Here is a 15759-nt window from a genome sequence, read left to right on the forward strand (position 1 = left end):
TTGCCTTCATTTCACTAACTTTGATAACGGCAAAGTCAACATAATGTTGGAAATGGTTCCAGACATTGGAGAAACCCGGCCACATTCTGAACAGCCTGACCCCTTATGCATGTTTACCTGGAGGAAAGTCCTGGCTTCAGATGGCTGACCTCCAAGTGAGTTTGGAGGGGATTGCAGTCTTCTGCAAGTCCCAATGAGTTAAATGGGATTTATTACCAAGCAAGTGTGCTTTCAGGATGGCAGCTCAAGACTATCTGCTTATCGTGGCGGCTCATCTGCAAGAATCATAGGAAGCTCTGTGGTTTTTAACGTCTGCCTTTAACTCCTTGAAACATTAAGCAAAGTATTGTCATTGTGGGTGTAGCTTCTAAGGTTTTATATCTATGTGGCGGGTGGGTTAATTGCAGCACAAAGCGGAATCACTGTGTTACAAAATGTACATCCATGTTTGGCCTCTTCAGGACCAGCAGTCATGATTTGCGAAGACTTTGTCACCAGAAACCTACAATAAAGTCTCTGCATCTAGGTGCCTGTTCCAGGGCTTCTGGGGTGCTAAGCTTAGACTTTGCTATTATGGCTGCCTGATGAAGTATAGCCATCTAGTTGCTGCTGTTCTCCATCTAAGAGTGGGAGAAGCTGCCATCTGGATGTGCCATCATTTTGCTTCTCTGATAGGAATATTTGTATCTGTAGTGGGAAATATATTGATGCTTGCAAGGGCCATTTCTTAACTGCTGCCACCAGTCTTCTATATTGATAATCCAAGACAGACACATGTTAGGATGAGCATTCCTAACTTCGAGGCCAATTACCTAACTCTTATTGGAGCTCTTCTCTTTGGAAGGCCCATATTAATAATAGTGTAATCTGATTTTGTTTTGGAAATAGCCTAATTGGCTTGAGAGTATAATATCAGGATGTTTATTTGCTTTTTTAAATATTATAAAATACATGGCAGGATATAGCTTGCATAGCAAAGCCTGCTTTTCTTTTCGTTTTACACCGATGGCTTTGACTTATGCACTGACCAACAATAAGGGACAAGAGATTCCAAGGAGCTGGGATAGGGAAAACACTCCATTTACTTTCGTTGCTGTCCTTAGTTTTAAAGCAAATATATTGTGAAATACCACTGCTACATTAGAACAGTCAGACTGGATAATCCAGTTCTATAGAAAGTTTTACTGCATTTGTACTGTTCATTTGGATCCTTATCTGTTGATGCATTGTAAGGTGCTTAATACTCATTGGTTTGGTTCCATATACAAATTAAAAAGTGTTCTGTATGCTAAAAGGAACATTAAGAGTCAGTAACATCAAGGACTTCTTTTGAAAGCTTTCCTGTGTTCCCTGTTACGAAATATCTTGGATCAGGACACTATGGGAATTGAGTTTGCCAGTTACACTCTTCAATGCAGAGCTGTGACATTTGAGACATCTTTGACGGTGATTATTCTGGTGTAAGCCTTATCAAATGATGTCCCACCTGTAGTTGAGTTTTCATCCTACTTCTCAGTTTGTTTTAAATACTGATTTCCCAGAGGTTGGCATTCCACATGTTGGGGAAAAACCACATGCTGGACTAGATGAATAATTTCTCTCATATCATAGGTTTCTCCTTACATTGTTTAGTTTTTAATATATAGTATTAATCTGCAATGCCTAGCTATATGCTGAGTAAAGGGACGACAACACAGGATATGGGTTTGGGGTTTTGATTTAGTTGGGTGCCTTTGTCACAAAATGTTTATCATGACTGTTGACATGTAAAACATTGATATTATCCAGGATTTTTACAGAGCCAGGAAGGATGTGGGAGAGAGAAATGGCCCGAGTAATCTTTACTTCGGAGATTTAAAATAACAAGTTGGTCTTGGTAACTGACAATTGATAAACTCAGATCAGATAGAAGAAAAATATGCTCTGGCCTTTTGACATTACCTACAGCAGTGCAGAGCAGTTAAGGTTTTCCCCCTCAGGTATCCTTTGAAAAACCTGAAATGCAGCAATCACTCGAGAAAACGCACATCTCCCTGCTTTAGAGAATATGAAACTGCGAAACAGCGTTCCTGCAAAGCTTTTGGGGCACAACATGATAGTTATTTGCCTATAAAAGTAACTGTTGAACAAGTTTTGCAGTGTATATATGTGAATTGGACAACTTGGTTTCCCTCCTACTCAATGAGATACTTGTGTATGTTTTTTTAGGCCAGTGATGGGAATCTTGTGGCCCTCCAATTGCGGCTAGGCTGCATATCCCTCACATTCCCTGACCATTGGTCATGCTGGCCAGGGCTGATTGGAGCTGTAGTCTAGCAACACCTGAAGACCACAGATTCCTCACCTCTGTTTTAGGTCAGTCACAAACACCAGTAGTTTGACAAGAACATGGGATATGCAGTCTTCGCTGTGTGTTGATTGATCCCCTTTTTAAATGATGTAGTTCAACAGGGATCCATCTACCTAGCAACTTAAAAAGCAATTGCTTCATGCAAACATTGTGCTATATAAGTCTACCCTAAACAATGCTAATAAATAGAGAAAGAGGTCGGCTTTGCTCAGAACAGTATTATGCTATTATGCTTTTAGGCTATGTGTCCTGTTAACTGAAAATTAGCAGTTTTTGTATATCCTCTTAGAGGCTATAGTTTCCTGAAAACGCTTAATTAAAAGTTTCTGACAGGCACATATGTTAGTCTAGACAAGGCCAACAAGATGTTGGGAATTGTAGAGCAGGTATGTAATAAACAGGTTGGTAGAGGGCCTAGTACAGGAATATGTTCATAACCTTGCAGGCAGAGTCCTATTTTAAATACAGACTGCTAGGGAGCCCAGGGATCTGTGCTGCTAAAACAACAGCCTTTTCCTGTTAAAAATGGGTTACATAGACTATGAACAAGGCAAAAGGAAATTTAATTGCCAGTTTGTCTATAATGGGGAGCAGACGTGTAACAGGGGCCTGTATAATAAGGTTCCTGGTTATCTCTGATATCTCTGATGAAAAGCATCTTTGGTAACAGGCTTGTGTAAAGTCTTTGGCCACAACCTTAGGCAGACAGTATTGTGCTGGCAGACAAACAAGGTTATAAGACGTTTTCATAGAGAGTGTTAAAGGCTTCAACTCTATGCACACTTAGCTAGAAATAAATCCCATTGGGCATTGTGGGGCTTGCTTCCTCATCAACATACTGTGTGCTCAGTCCCTCCTGCCTGACTTCTGCCTCATCTCCAACTTGCATTTGACAAACAAAATCCAGCACTTGAAAGGGAGAGTTTCTGCATTTGAAGCCGTCCATCATGCATGAATATAAACATTCCCAGTTAAAATATTTACTGGCTAAAGGTTTGGATGTGCTCTGGAAAGGAAATCAACTTTGCTTCAATCAGTTGGCCCAGTTCGCATGTCACAGCAAACCATAGTTTATGGTTCCTGTGTGTGTACTGACCTGGGCTGTTTCGCTGCCCCCCCCCATTAGCATATGGAGAATACAAACTACTATAGCAAGCTTAGCATTATATGTGAACCAGATAACATTATTTGCTTTGCTTCAGACAAACCTTGATGATAAGGCAAGGTTTTTTTTCTTGGCTTAGCAGTTCTGGTTTGTTTGATTGAAACAGTGATCCCTGGTTTGGACATAACAGCTATGCCAGGGTTTGGAGTTTGTTTTCTGTGCATGCTAGCAGGGAGGAGCAAAATAGGTGCAATTGGTTGGTACATGGTTAGCTATGGTGACATGTGAATGCTGCCATCGAGGGAACAAAAACTGTTTTGAAATGTTGCAGCCATCAAAACTAACCTGCTACATTCAAGCAGGCCTTAGCCATGAGCCTTCAAAAGGAGATGTTTAAAGTCAACCTTGGGTATTTTATTTTATTTTTAATCAAGACAAAGCAGTTTTTGTGACCCTTTCAGGAAAAGAAACTGGAAAAAACTGCCCTGGTCATTGCTCAAGTTCAGTTTTGAGCTGTCTTTCTAACCTGAACAGCTTATTTCTTCCCAGATGAGATGTTTCTGTCCCTAATCTGTTCACCAAGGCAACTTGCAAAGTCAGTTGGTTACTTGCCTTGAGCAATGCCTTGAGTATTATTTGAACTCTTGAATTCCACAGAGCCACTACCTATTTTCTTCTTTTAAACACTTGAGAAATAGCCACCATGTTCTCTTTCCTTTCTTATTTTTTTATTTAAACCAGTTGGTTTCAAACAAATACTTTAGGCCATGGTTCTTCTTGCTCTTGTTCCATTCAGTTGCTGTGTTTGCACATCCAGATTAATCTTAATTATACCATATGCCAGGATGGGCAATGTATGGCCTGTGTGCAAAACATCCAGCTGAATTTTGCTTGGCTCTTCTAGTTACTAGTAAGGTCAATAATCTCAATTCTTTGGATTTTGTTCCTTATGTAGCCAAAATGCTACTAGAGGGAAGGTATCAACAGGCTTGGGAATATCCACAGTTTCAGAAGGTTTTTTTGGTTTTTTTAAAGCTTGGGAGATGAGAAACCTCCTGGTAAGTTTCCTCTGGAGGTGGGGTGTGGAATGGAGTACCCTGGAAAGGGCATGGCTGGCTGGTTCGGACCTGAATTCAAAACAGCAACATGTTGTTGCAGATCCCCTTTGTTCCTTTCCTAAAACATCTCTCTCACCCTTATTGTTTCTGACAGCAACTCAAAAACATGGGATACTTATGTATCCTAAAGATTCAGAATTAAAAAGGCTGATTGTAAACTGCTGTGGGGCTTGTTTGTTTGTTTGTTTGTTTGTTACAATTAAGCGTTATATAACTTATGAAATAAATAAAAAGAACCCCTCAATTTGTAGGAGGGGAGATATCTTCAGAATTTTAAAGTTCATGGTTTTACGAGTAAAATGGTACCTCGGGTTACTTTACTTTACGAGTAAAGTGGTACCTCGGGTTACAGACGCTTCAGGTTACTTATGCTTCAGGTTACAGACTCCGCTAACCCAGAATAGTACCTCGGGTTAAGAACTTTACTTCAGGATTAGAACAGAAATCATGCAGCGACAGGGGGAGGCCCCATTAGCTAAAGTGGTACCTCAGGTTAAGAACAGTTTCAGGTTAAGAACGGACCTCCAGAACGAATTATGTTCTTAACCTGAGGTACCACTGTACTTTGGACGTTGGCCAAGGTCAGATCTATTGAGGGTGTTCAGGGTCTGTTCAGAAAGATTGTTGTCTAGACTGAGCCTTTTGGATCCTACCAGTTGAAAACAAGTCCCAATATTTGCATCTTCAGTTCCACTATTAAGGAACTGTGGGGACGTAACATAATACAAGCAAAAAATATTTGGTAATCCTTCATCATTGTCATGCATTAGTGAAATTTGTACTGCCATGGACGTGCTTGAGATTTGAAGAGCCTAAAAGGCAGCAACAAAAAACAAAGTACTGTTCCTCTGTCACACTATTTTGGAACGACCGTCAGCTTGAATGTGTGGGCCCTGGGTTGGGTTGTCCTCTGGTTTAGGATTGGTTGAGGCACCATTTGAGATGTGTGTTTAAGAAAAGAAAAGGGAAAAGAGGAAAGGTGGGGGCAAAGAAAAAGACCTGCAGAAAGAGGCGGGCATATGACTAGCGAAAAATTGCCATATTTTTTGCTCTATAGGATGCACTTTTTCCCTCCTAAAAAGCAAGGGAAAATTTGTGTGCGTCCTATGGAGCGAATGCGGGGGGAGGCAGGCGGGAAAAGCCCCCCACCTCCCAGAAAAGCCAGGAGAAGCCGTGCAGCCCTTTTAAAGAGCGTGAGGCTTCTGCCGGTTTTGTGGGAGGTGGGGGCTTTTGCGAGAGGTGAGGGAATTTCCCCACCTCCTAGAAAAGCCAGCAGAAGACGCACAGCCCCTTTAAAGAGCGCACGGCTGCTGCGGGAGGTGGGGGAATTCTCCCACCTCCCGCAAAAGCAGGAAGAAGGTCTGGGATAAGCTGCTCCCAGAGCTTGGGGGGGGGGGGAGATCATTCCCCCCCCCCTGATTTCCCCCTCTGAGAACTAGGTGCGCCCTATGGTCAGGTGCGCCCTATGGAGTGAAAAATACGGTAAATGGATCCTCAGATTGGGGGTCCAGATGGGTGCTTGGTCTGAAAGTGATAAAAAAAACCCCACTAATGCATAAAGCTATATCCTACACTTCCGTGTACGTATGTGAAAACAGTGCCTGTACAATAATGCATGTCAAAGACCTGGCTGCCTGTTCTGCCTTGCGTACACATGGTGGAAAAACAAGCAAACACAGTAGGCGATAGGTTGCTGCTGTTTGGGCACATGGCAAAACAAACGTTTGTGGTATCCTACCGAGATGAAATGCGCCTTTATAAAAGTTGTTTGGCAAGCAGGAATTGAACAGGGGTGGCATTAGCTACTGGTGTGGAGATCCAGTAATGGGAGGAAACATGAACAGCTAAGCTTTGCCAGCAAAAGGTGGCAGCTCTGTTTATGCAGAAGAGATTGCCTGGCACAAAGCAGTCCGGAGCCTGTCTGTAAGAGGCCTGCCTGTTCTTATTTCTTTGCTCTTGCATCATTTTGTTTGCTTGAGGAGGAAGCTGATCTAAAAACGTTTGTAGCAGCAGATATTGTTTGCTTGTAGACCTGTTTTTTTTTTTAATTCACTGTACTTACTGCTTTAATCTGCTGAGGCCAGGGTTTTCTGTTAAAAATCTCTTATTTCTAAATTTTTCCAAACACTTAAAATTATTCAAGGCAGGTGAGGATGCAGCAGTGTGCCTGTCTTCTGTCTGTTTTCCACTTAACAAGCAATAGAAGGGGAGAGAAAACACTTCAGGCTTGAATGAAAGCACTAGTGGAAACGTATGCCTGTTTACTTGGAAGTAAGTCCTATCCTTTCAGTGGGACTTACTCCAAGTGTGCATTAGATGCAATCCTTAAACAATTTGCGTGTACACACACACACACACAGTTTTTATTTCCCTTACCCCTCAAGCTTATGTGACAAATACATTTTTAGTGCCCAAAGCTTTTTCAGAAGCACAGGTCAGAGGTGATAATGTTTCTGAGGAGTAACCACAGGAGGGGACAGTGCTCAGATCCTGCTTTGTGGGGCTTCCTGTAGACATCTGGTTGGCCATTGTGAGATCCAGATGGTGGTTTAGATGGGCTTCTGGCCTGATCCTATACTGTTCTTCTTGCATTCTTAAATTTGCTTCGATGCACTGGGGTCCGTTTGTGATCCTGTGGCGTTGCTCTTTCTGTGAGCAGCTGATAGTGGAATTAAAATAACACCATATTCCCCATTATATTCCCCAGGCACAAGATCCTAATACATTGGTACCTCGGGTTACATACGCTTTAGGTTACAGACTCCACTAACCCAGAAATAGTACCTCGGGTTAAGAACTTTGCTTCAGGATGAAAACGGAAATTGTGCTCTGGCGGCACGGCAGCAGCAGCAGGCCCTATTAGCTAAAGTGATGCTTCAGGTTAAGAACAGTTTCAGGTTAAGTACGGACCTCCGGAATGAATTAAGTACTTAACCCGAGGTACCACTGTATATGTGTAGCAAGTTCATTTTCAGCTTCTCTCCGCTCTTGGCTCTTTAATTAGTGGTTTCCTTCCTGCAACTTTCTTTTAAAGTGGCTTATGTCCCTTAGCTGAGGAGAAACATGGGAAAACACACACACACACAAAAAAGTAGACTGGCAATGATGAGGTAAACGGTTGCCCATTCTGGAGGAATCTGCTACAGTCAGAGAGAGGAACTGAGCGCTTTTCACAAAGCATCCCTCTCTCCAAGTCTTATCTCTTGAAATGATCTTCAATGCAGGTGATATTCTGCCCCTCACACTTAATCAGGTTTCCATCAGCTCTCTGTCATCTTGAACATTACAGTGCATCTATTACTCTGTGACAAGGGAACAGATCCTTAAGTTTTTGGGAAGTTTAGTGGAGTCAAGGGCCATACAGTGATACCTTGGGTTACATATGTTTCAGGTTACATACGCTTCAGGTTACAGACACTGCTAACCCAGAAATAGTACCTCGGGTTAAGAACTTTGCTTCAGGATGAGAACAGAAATCGGGCAGCAGCGGCGCGGCGGCAGCAGGAGGCCCCATTAGTTAAAGTGGTGCTTCAGGTTAAGAACAGTTTCAGGTTAAGAACAGACCTCCGGAGCAAATTAAGTACTTAACCCGAGGTACCACTGTACAGTGCAATCGGCATAATGGGGCCTTCTGCTGCCGCTGTACCACCGGAGCACAATTTCTGTTCTCATCCTGAAGCAAAGTTCTTAACCCGAGGTACTATTTCTGGGTTAGCGGAGTCTGTAACCTGAAGCGTATGTAACCTGAAGTGTCTGTAACCTGAGGTACCACTGTAATTTGCAATAATAAGATAAGCAAAGACAGGTTCCTGCTCCAAAGAACTTTCAACTGTTTTTTAATGGCACGTAATAGGGGAAGGGGCAAAAGTGATAAAATAGTTGAGTAGGTGAGACGAAATGAGACAAGCTAACAAATGATACGTGTGAACAGTGAGCTGGATGGGGGGGGGGGGGACTTTCCAAACTCAGAAACGTTCAAGTGGTATATCAAGGCCCACATTATACCCAGGCCGCTGCCCAGCCTTTCCTTCTTGGGTCTTGTTATTATTGGGACTGCAAACCTGTAATCTCCTCGACAGGTGAAGCAGGTGACGGCAGCTTTATCATAGACTACAGGCTTGATGTGAGGTCAGGATGTTGAATTGCTTTCACCTCGACTTTTTTTCTGTTTTTGTTTCTGCAGATCCTGTACTTCAGGTGCCTCTACATGTGGAAGAGTAAGTCTTCTCTTTCTTTCTCCCCCCCCCCTCCGCCCCTGATTCCTGCAGATACAAACCTGGACAAGTCGTCCAGGCAAGCGCTTTATAGTTACAGGGGTGGTCAGTGAATTAGCCCAGGTAGCTGATGCAAAGATCCCAGTTCAGTAAGATGAATAATGTGCTTGCTAACGATAGTACAGTGGTGCCTCGGAAGACGAAAAGAATCCGTTCCGCGAGTCTCTTCGTCTTGCGGTTTTTTTTGTCTTGCGAAGCAAGCCCATTAGCGGATTAGCGCTATTAGCGGTTTAGTGGCTATTAGCGGCTATTAAGGGATTAGCGGCTATTAAGGGATTAGCGGCTATTAAGGGATTAGCGGCTATTAAGGGATTAGCGGATTAGCTGCTAAAAGGCTATTAGCGGCTTAGTGGATCAGCTGATAAGCGGCTTAGATCAGCTGTCAAGCGGCTTAGCATCAGCTGTTACGCGGCTTAGAGAACAGCTGTTAAGCGGCTTAGGGGCTGGGGGAAAAGGGGGGGAGGGAAAAAACCCCGCAGAACTCGCAATACATTTTTGTCTTGCGAAGCAAGCCCATAGCAAATTCGTTTTGCGAAGCACCTCCAAAACCGAAAACCCTTTCGTCTAGCGGGTTTTCCGTCTTGCGAGGCATTCGTCTTGCGGGGCACCACTGTATATGAATGCATGAGGGGAAGATGTTTCTAGTCCATTCCATCCTCAGAATCTCTCTATGCCGAACTCCGCAGAGGAAGTGGGGAGACTCCAGAACTCTAGAAGGGATCAGAAGGCTGGTATTTTTGGATTACCAGTTGAATATTTACACTAGGAAAGGGAGACAAATTCAGCCCTTGTTCCATTCTGCAGCTCACTTAGCCCACAAACAAACAAACAAACAAACTTACTTTGTATTCCCAGTAGACTGTGAGTTAGGTAGAAAAGGTTTCTTCTTGCAGAGTGATTTTCAGTTGTGCAGGGGGGTCACAGTTGTCTCTGATTTCCATTTATCTCCTCTTTGCTGATGCAGCCCTAACTGACCCCCAGGACAGGCTTTGCGGGAAAAGGGGCAAAAGACCAAAGTAGAAGGGAGATGTGGGAAAGCCTCATTCTGCAAGCACTTTCATAGTTCTTAGCCCTAGGCTTCTAAAAATCCTTGGCTATATTTCCATTTTAAGTAGATTGCCTGGGCCTGTTTAGCAGCTTGTTCCGAGCATATTAATTTGGAAGCAAGTTTCATTGTCTTCTAAGTGAGCACACTTAGTTATTGTGCTGTAAAAGTGATTATTTAGTTGCATTTCATTACAGAGATGCCGGGAAGCCTTATGCTGACATTGTGCTTTCCAGAATACTATTTTATTTAAACGAATGCCCTATAGCTAGCTGATCTCACCAGCTTTTTACTTGGCCTGTGGCCATACTTTTAACTAAATCAGAAATTAACACACTGGGAGTTTTTTTAGTGACTTAACTCTATGCTAGAAGAAAATTCACCAGTTAAATTTCTGCACGTCAGGCTGCTGTTAAAGCCAGCAGCGCAAGACAAGTAAAACATGTTAACTTACAGTAAGTGTGGGTTGTTTTGATGTCATTTAGGAGCAGCGTTATTGCGAACATTCCCTAGAACTAAAATATAACCTGGCTTGTCCAAAATGTAGTCACCCTTATAAGAATATTGTGGTGGAGAACAATATGGTCTCTCAAGACCAGGGCTCTGTATTGCCATGGAAAGTACAGTATTCTAAGATTTAATTTTCAAAATGGCACAACCTACTGCCAACTAGTTTCCAAACATACTTAACATTTTAAAAATCTGGTTTTTGCAAACAGAAACCTGTGTGTACCAATTCCAAATTGTGACTGTAACTAAGCTGTCATCATCAAGTTATTTCACGTAACATGACTTGGTAATTGAAGTCGATGGTGCTATTCAGATACAACAAATTTCAGAATGATAAACCATGGCTTTACCCAGGTAGAAACAGGTGTTCACATGCTTCCTTCTCCCTTCTGTTGTGCACCTTATTTCCAAACTTAACCCAGTTTCCTATGATGTCCAAACAGGGAAATAGCGGCCACTTGCTCTCTCCTCCCTTCTCGTTTGATCTGAAATCTGATATTTCCATACTTTCCTGTGACATTTGGGCAATCCCTACAAGCCAGGATATCAAACCAGAATTTGATTTGGGCAATCCCTACAAGCCAGGATATCAAACCAGAATTTGATCCTGGTTTGATATCCAAGTTTATGGAGAAATCTTAAACCATAATCTCTCCATTCAAGATTTCCCCATAAACTTGGATATCAAACCAGGATCAAATTCTGGTTTGATATCCTGGCTTGTAGGGATTGCCCAAACCACAATTTAAGAAGGGTGGCTTACAGCATCGTCAAATTGATTGTATTAATCATCGCAGCAATAACTAAAACCATTTACATAGCACAGCAGACAAAACAAATTCGGTTAAACACCAGATAACCTTCTCCCCAAAGCCAGAATGAACAAATGCACCATTAACATTTCCACAGTGGACAAGGCAGATACAATTCCCCCCTCGCTTTTGGTTACCCTTTCCTATACGGTGGTACCTCTGAAGTCAAACGGAATCCATTCTAGAAATCCGTTCAACTTCCAAAATGTTTGGAAACCAAGGCGTGGCTTCTGATTGGCTGCAGGAAGTTCCTGCAGCCAATCAGAAGTCGTGTCGGATGTTCGGGTTCCAAAGAACATTTGTAATCTGGAACACTCACTTCCAGGTTTGCAGGGTTTGGGAGCCAAAACGTTTGACTCACAAGATCCAAGGTACAACTGCAGACTTTTACAGAATGTCCAAGATATTTATCTTTGAAGCACAAAGTTGAGTCCTGTCTGGCATAGGTAGCTGGTAGAATGGACTGTGCAAGGCGAGGGGTGCCATTTTTCATGCCTGCCTGCATTAACAAAACGAGCACAATAGCATGTGGGCTGCACTCAGAGCCGGCCCACCCATTAGGCGGGATTGGGCAGCTCCTGCAAGGGGCAGCACCCCTGTTCTGCCACCCAGCATTGACACTGGTTCCCCCTGGCCTCTAGGAGTAGAGAGGGACTGGCGGCAAAGCTTTGTGGAATGCCGGCCATCCTGCCAGGTCGGCTATGGGGGGGGGCACTCCGCTTCTCAGCTTTGCTGCCAGGGTGGTTGTGGAGCGCCCCCCACCCTGCCCTGGCAGTGTGACAAGTGCTGAAACACCTTGGGCTGCCCCCAGCTGGGCTAAACCCTTTCCTTCTGGAGTTCTAGCATTTTTGCTTTTTGTTCTACTTGGGTGATGTTTTTCATACAGGAGAGCATTCAAAATGGCATCCTTCAATCAGAAGTTGTGCAGCCTTGCTCTGCACCCCAGAACTCTTATCGTTTTCTCTAGTTGCATGTGGAGATTAGGGCTTTTCTCCCCCCCCCTTTTTTTTAAATCAGTAGTTAGAATTCTACTTTATTCTAATTATTTGGGTGAGAATAAAGACCCTTAGGGACGCGGGTGGCGCTGTGGGTAAAAGCCTCAGCGCCTAGAGCTTGCCGATCGAAAGGTTGGCGGTTCGAATCCCCGCGGCGGGGTGCGCTCCCATTGCTTGGTCCCAGTGCCTGCCAACCTAGCAGTTCGAAAGCACCCCCGGGTGCAAGTAGATAAATAGGGACCGCTTACTGGCGGGAAGGTAAACGGCATTTCCGTGTGCTGTGCTGGCTCACCAGATGCGGCTTTGTCATGCTGGCCATGTGACCCGGAAGTGTCTCTGGACAGCGCTGGCCCCCGGCCTCTTGAGTGAGATGGGCGCACAACCCTAGAATCTGTCAAGACTGGCCCGTACGGGCAGGGGTACCTTTACCTTTACCTTTAAAGACCCTTAGCCATAAAGTGCATTTAGATTTGTACTTTTCTATCAGCTAACAAATTACAGCCCTTTGTGGTACTAGATCTGAAGATTTATGGAAACAGCAATGTACTTGAAATAAAGGAATGTTTTCAGGAAGGAGCACTGAAGACTGGAACAGAGTCATTAAACTAACATCAATGGAAAGGTGGCACGTTATTTGCAAAATGCCTGTGTTTATCCCGTCCCATGTGGGACTGGATCTCTGGTGGTTTCATGTGCTGTGGCAAGTTTAAAAAATGAATAAATCACATTTTACTTTTCCCCCCTAAAGAGAGAGAGAGTAGTAGCTGCCTTCACCAGGAAGCAAAAACTGAATATTGTTGTGCTCGCCCCCGATGCACAATATTAATTGCTGTTTTAATAACTTCTTAAGTCCTAGACCAGCCTTTCTTCCCGATCCGAATGATGGAAGTCTGTACACGCTTGGTGGCAAGAATAATGAAGGCTTGACCGTACGTATAACCTAATCGGACAATAGCTGCATTGTTTCAATAGAATAAGACACATGGCGACACAAGTCATGCTTTCTTTTAGCGCACTCAAAGGCTATCCCTGCTGCTCAGAGCATGTCTTTTCTGCCAGCTTTGATTTTTTTTAAAAGTAACTCTGCAGAAAGAAGCATGTCTGTCCTTCAAAGAACTTCCTTTACCTATACCTATCTATATCCCAGTGCATGTGAACAAATCTAGTCTTGTGGTTGAAAGTTTTCCCATTCTGGTTCAGGGGCCAAGGATGTCATAGTTCACCAATTCATACATAACTGCAAACTTGAGATTTGCCTGAGCTCGGAAGTTGGACGGGAAAATTGGAACAGGCAGTGATGGGGGTAAGAAAGGGCAGGAAGAATTGTGAGCCTAGTTGTCCTTTGACGTTACGTGAGAATCAGCCTTGTGCAGCAAAAGGGAAAAGATGCATCGTATGCAAACATAACCAAGGGAGTGTGGCGTTCTTTGTTCAAATAAGGAACAGACCCACAAACAAATCTACTTACTATTCCTCTAGGCAGCAGACATATCCATCGATAGTCACGTCGTGCAGAGATTTAGGCAGGTCTTGCACTTACCAGAATCATGTCCTACTTTGGCAATTAGCTAATGAGATTGTCAAATTTTGGCGCCAACTTTGGGAACCTGTTTCCAAGAATTGATACACCCACATCATAGTGCCAGCTTTTCTGGATTCCCAGACACTTGCTGCAAGAACAGGAAGGAACTGAACCCTTTACGGAATTCATTGCGAGCTTCATGAACATGTTTCTGACTTTATAATATGTCTAATTTACGGGAGTCTTATCAGACACTTTGGATAATTTTTCAGTTGTATTACACATGCAGCAATTTGCAAGAGATTAACCAGTTCTTGGGCACTTAATTATAGCCTTAAGGAATCACACTATTCAAGCAACCTTGTCAAGAACTACAACTTATTCCAGGAATACCTGGGCCCCTTATTTTGTATTGCTTCCAGTATTAATTTTGGTACATGCTGCCTCTGTAGTTCTTTCCAAATAGATGGAGTGCTAAACAGCCATGATCAGGCACCCTTACAGGCACTCGTTGCATAGTTGCTTCAGAGCTGCAGTTTTTTGTGATGAAATAAAAGAGATAATTAATGGCTTCGGGTGAGTTTCTTTTCCTCAATCTGTTACAACTTCCTCAATATAGCTGCAGCAAATAAATACTTTCTCTCGCATGCACCAAAAGACACAGAGAGGGAGCAAAATGTCTTTCATGCACAAGGCAATCCCTGGTATGGTCAGGGCTTGTTGTTGTTAAGAACCAGGTAGAAAGACCTCTCTCTGTCCAAAAGTCTCTGCAAGGGCTACCTGAGCAATGGAGCTGGCATATGGCAGTGGCTTGTGTAGCCGATGCGCCCGTTGTTTTTTGTGTAGGTGGCAGACTTTTCCTGAATATTCTTTCTTTTGATCTCTTCTGCCCTTTTGAACGTTGATAAAAGTTACATAGTGGAAGGGCACCCTTCTAGACTTTGGAAAGTACATTAAGGTCCTGGGGGTAGCTTCTACGCTCCATTTTTTTTTACATCTTCCCACAAAGAAAGGAAAATTGCAGTGTGCTTACAAGCTGCTGTAAAATGCACCTGTGAGTCCAAACCAAAGGCCAGGCGGAACAGCTCTGTCTTGCAGGCCCTGCGGAAAGATGTCAAGTCCCGCAGGGCCCTAGTCTCTTGTGACAGAGCGTTCCACCAAGTCGGGGCCAGTACTGAAAAGGCCCTGGCCCTAATTGAGACTACTTGAATGATGGCCATGTGTCCTAGGCACCTAGATACATGAACCCTATCCTAAGAGTATCTGCTGGAGCCTTGGCAGGGGGTTGGTCGAAATGACCTTCAGGACGCCTTTTGGATGTGCCGTTCTGTGATCCTGTGAGTGCAGCGTCAGTGCTCTCAAGATCTCCTTGCTGCACGTCAGACATGAACTTCTGCAATAAAATAAGTATATCAAAATCAACGCAGAAGGGAGTGAGCCCTGGCTCCCCCCTCTCTCTCAGGACCAGGGAGATGTCAGATTTGGTTGGTCGGTGTGGTAGAGGAAACATCAGACATGGACTGAGGCAATCAAGGTTCTTTGGGCCAGTCTGCCTCTTAGTCTAACGTACACTGTGAGGATAAAATGGTGAGGCGGAAGAACGTGATCCTTTAAACAAAAAACAAAAAACTGTGTTTCTGTTTGGTACTAAAATGCATTTATATCTGCCTGTTTTCTGCTCATTGCTCCATATTAGTATAATATGTGTTGGGGCTTCGTGGGAGCAAGTGGCGCCTAAATTGTAACCGTTACCTCGCCCCCCTCTTGTGAGAAATGCACATTTGAACGTTTAGGAGGGAGAGAAGGGGGGGGGGAGAGAGATAACATCTGTTTCTCTTTCCTGTGGTATTTCTCAAAATGGAGACCCAGATTCTATCTAGGACATGTCAGCAGTGTTGCAATTGGGTGTGGGGAGAGAATAGCAGACCTTCCATTTTCAATAACGGAGTGGGAGGGCAAAAGGGGACTAAGGAACATCATCGGGCTCTTCCTTCAGAAGCAATCGCCATCTCTGAATTTTTATGTTTG

General features: G+C 43.7%; 1 protein-coding gene across 1 annotated transcript in view; it reads left to right on the forward strand.

Moving 5' to 3' along the window:
* The window catches only part of ERN1 (endoplasmic reticulum to nucleus signaling 1), a 64302-nt gene that overhangs the window by 23209 nt on the left and 25334 nt on the right, over positions 1–15759 (forward strand). Inside the window, exons 3-4 of the mRNA XM_083427380.1 lie at positions 8757–8790; positions 13060–13138. Coding sequence (XP_083283506.1) covers positions 8757–8790; positions 13060–13138 — 113 coding nt within the window. The remainder of the gene's footprint in view (positions 1–8756; positions 8791–13059; positions 13139–15759) is intronic.

This window comes from Podarcis tiliguerta, assembly GCF_965153285.1.
Source record: "Podarcis tiliguerta genome assembly, chromosome: 2".
Lineage (NCBI taxonomy): Eukaryota > Metazoa > Chordata > Lepidosauria > Squamata > Lacertidae > Podarcis > Podarcis tiliguerta.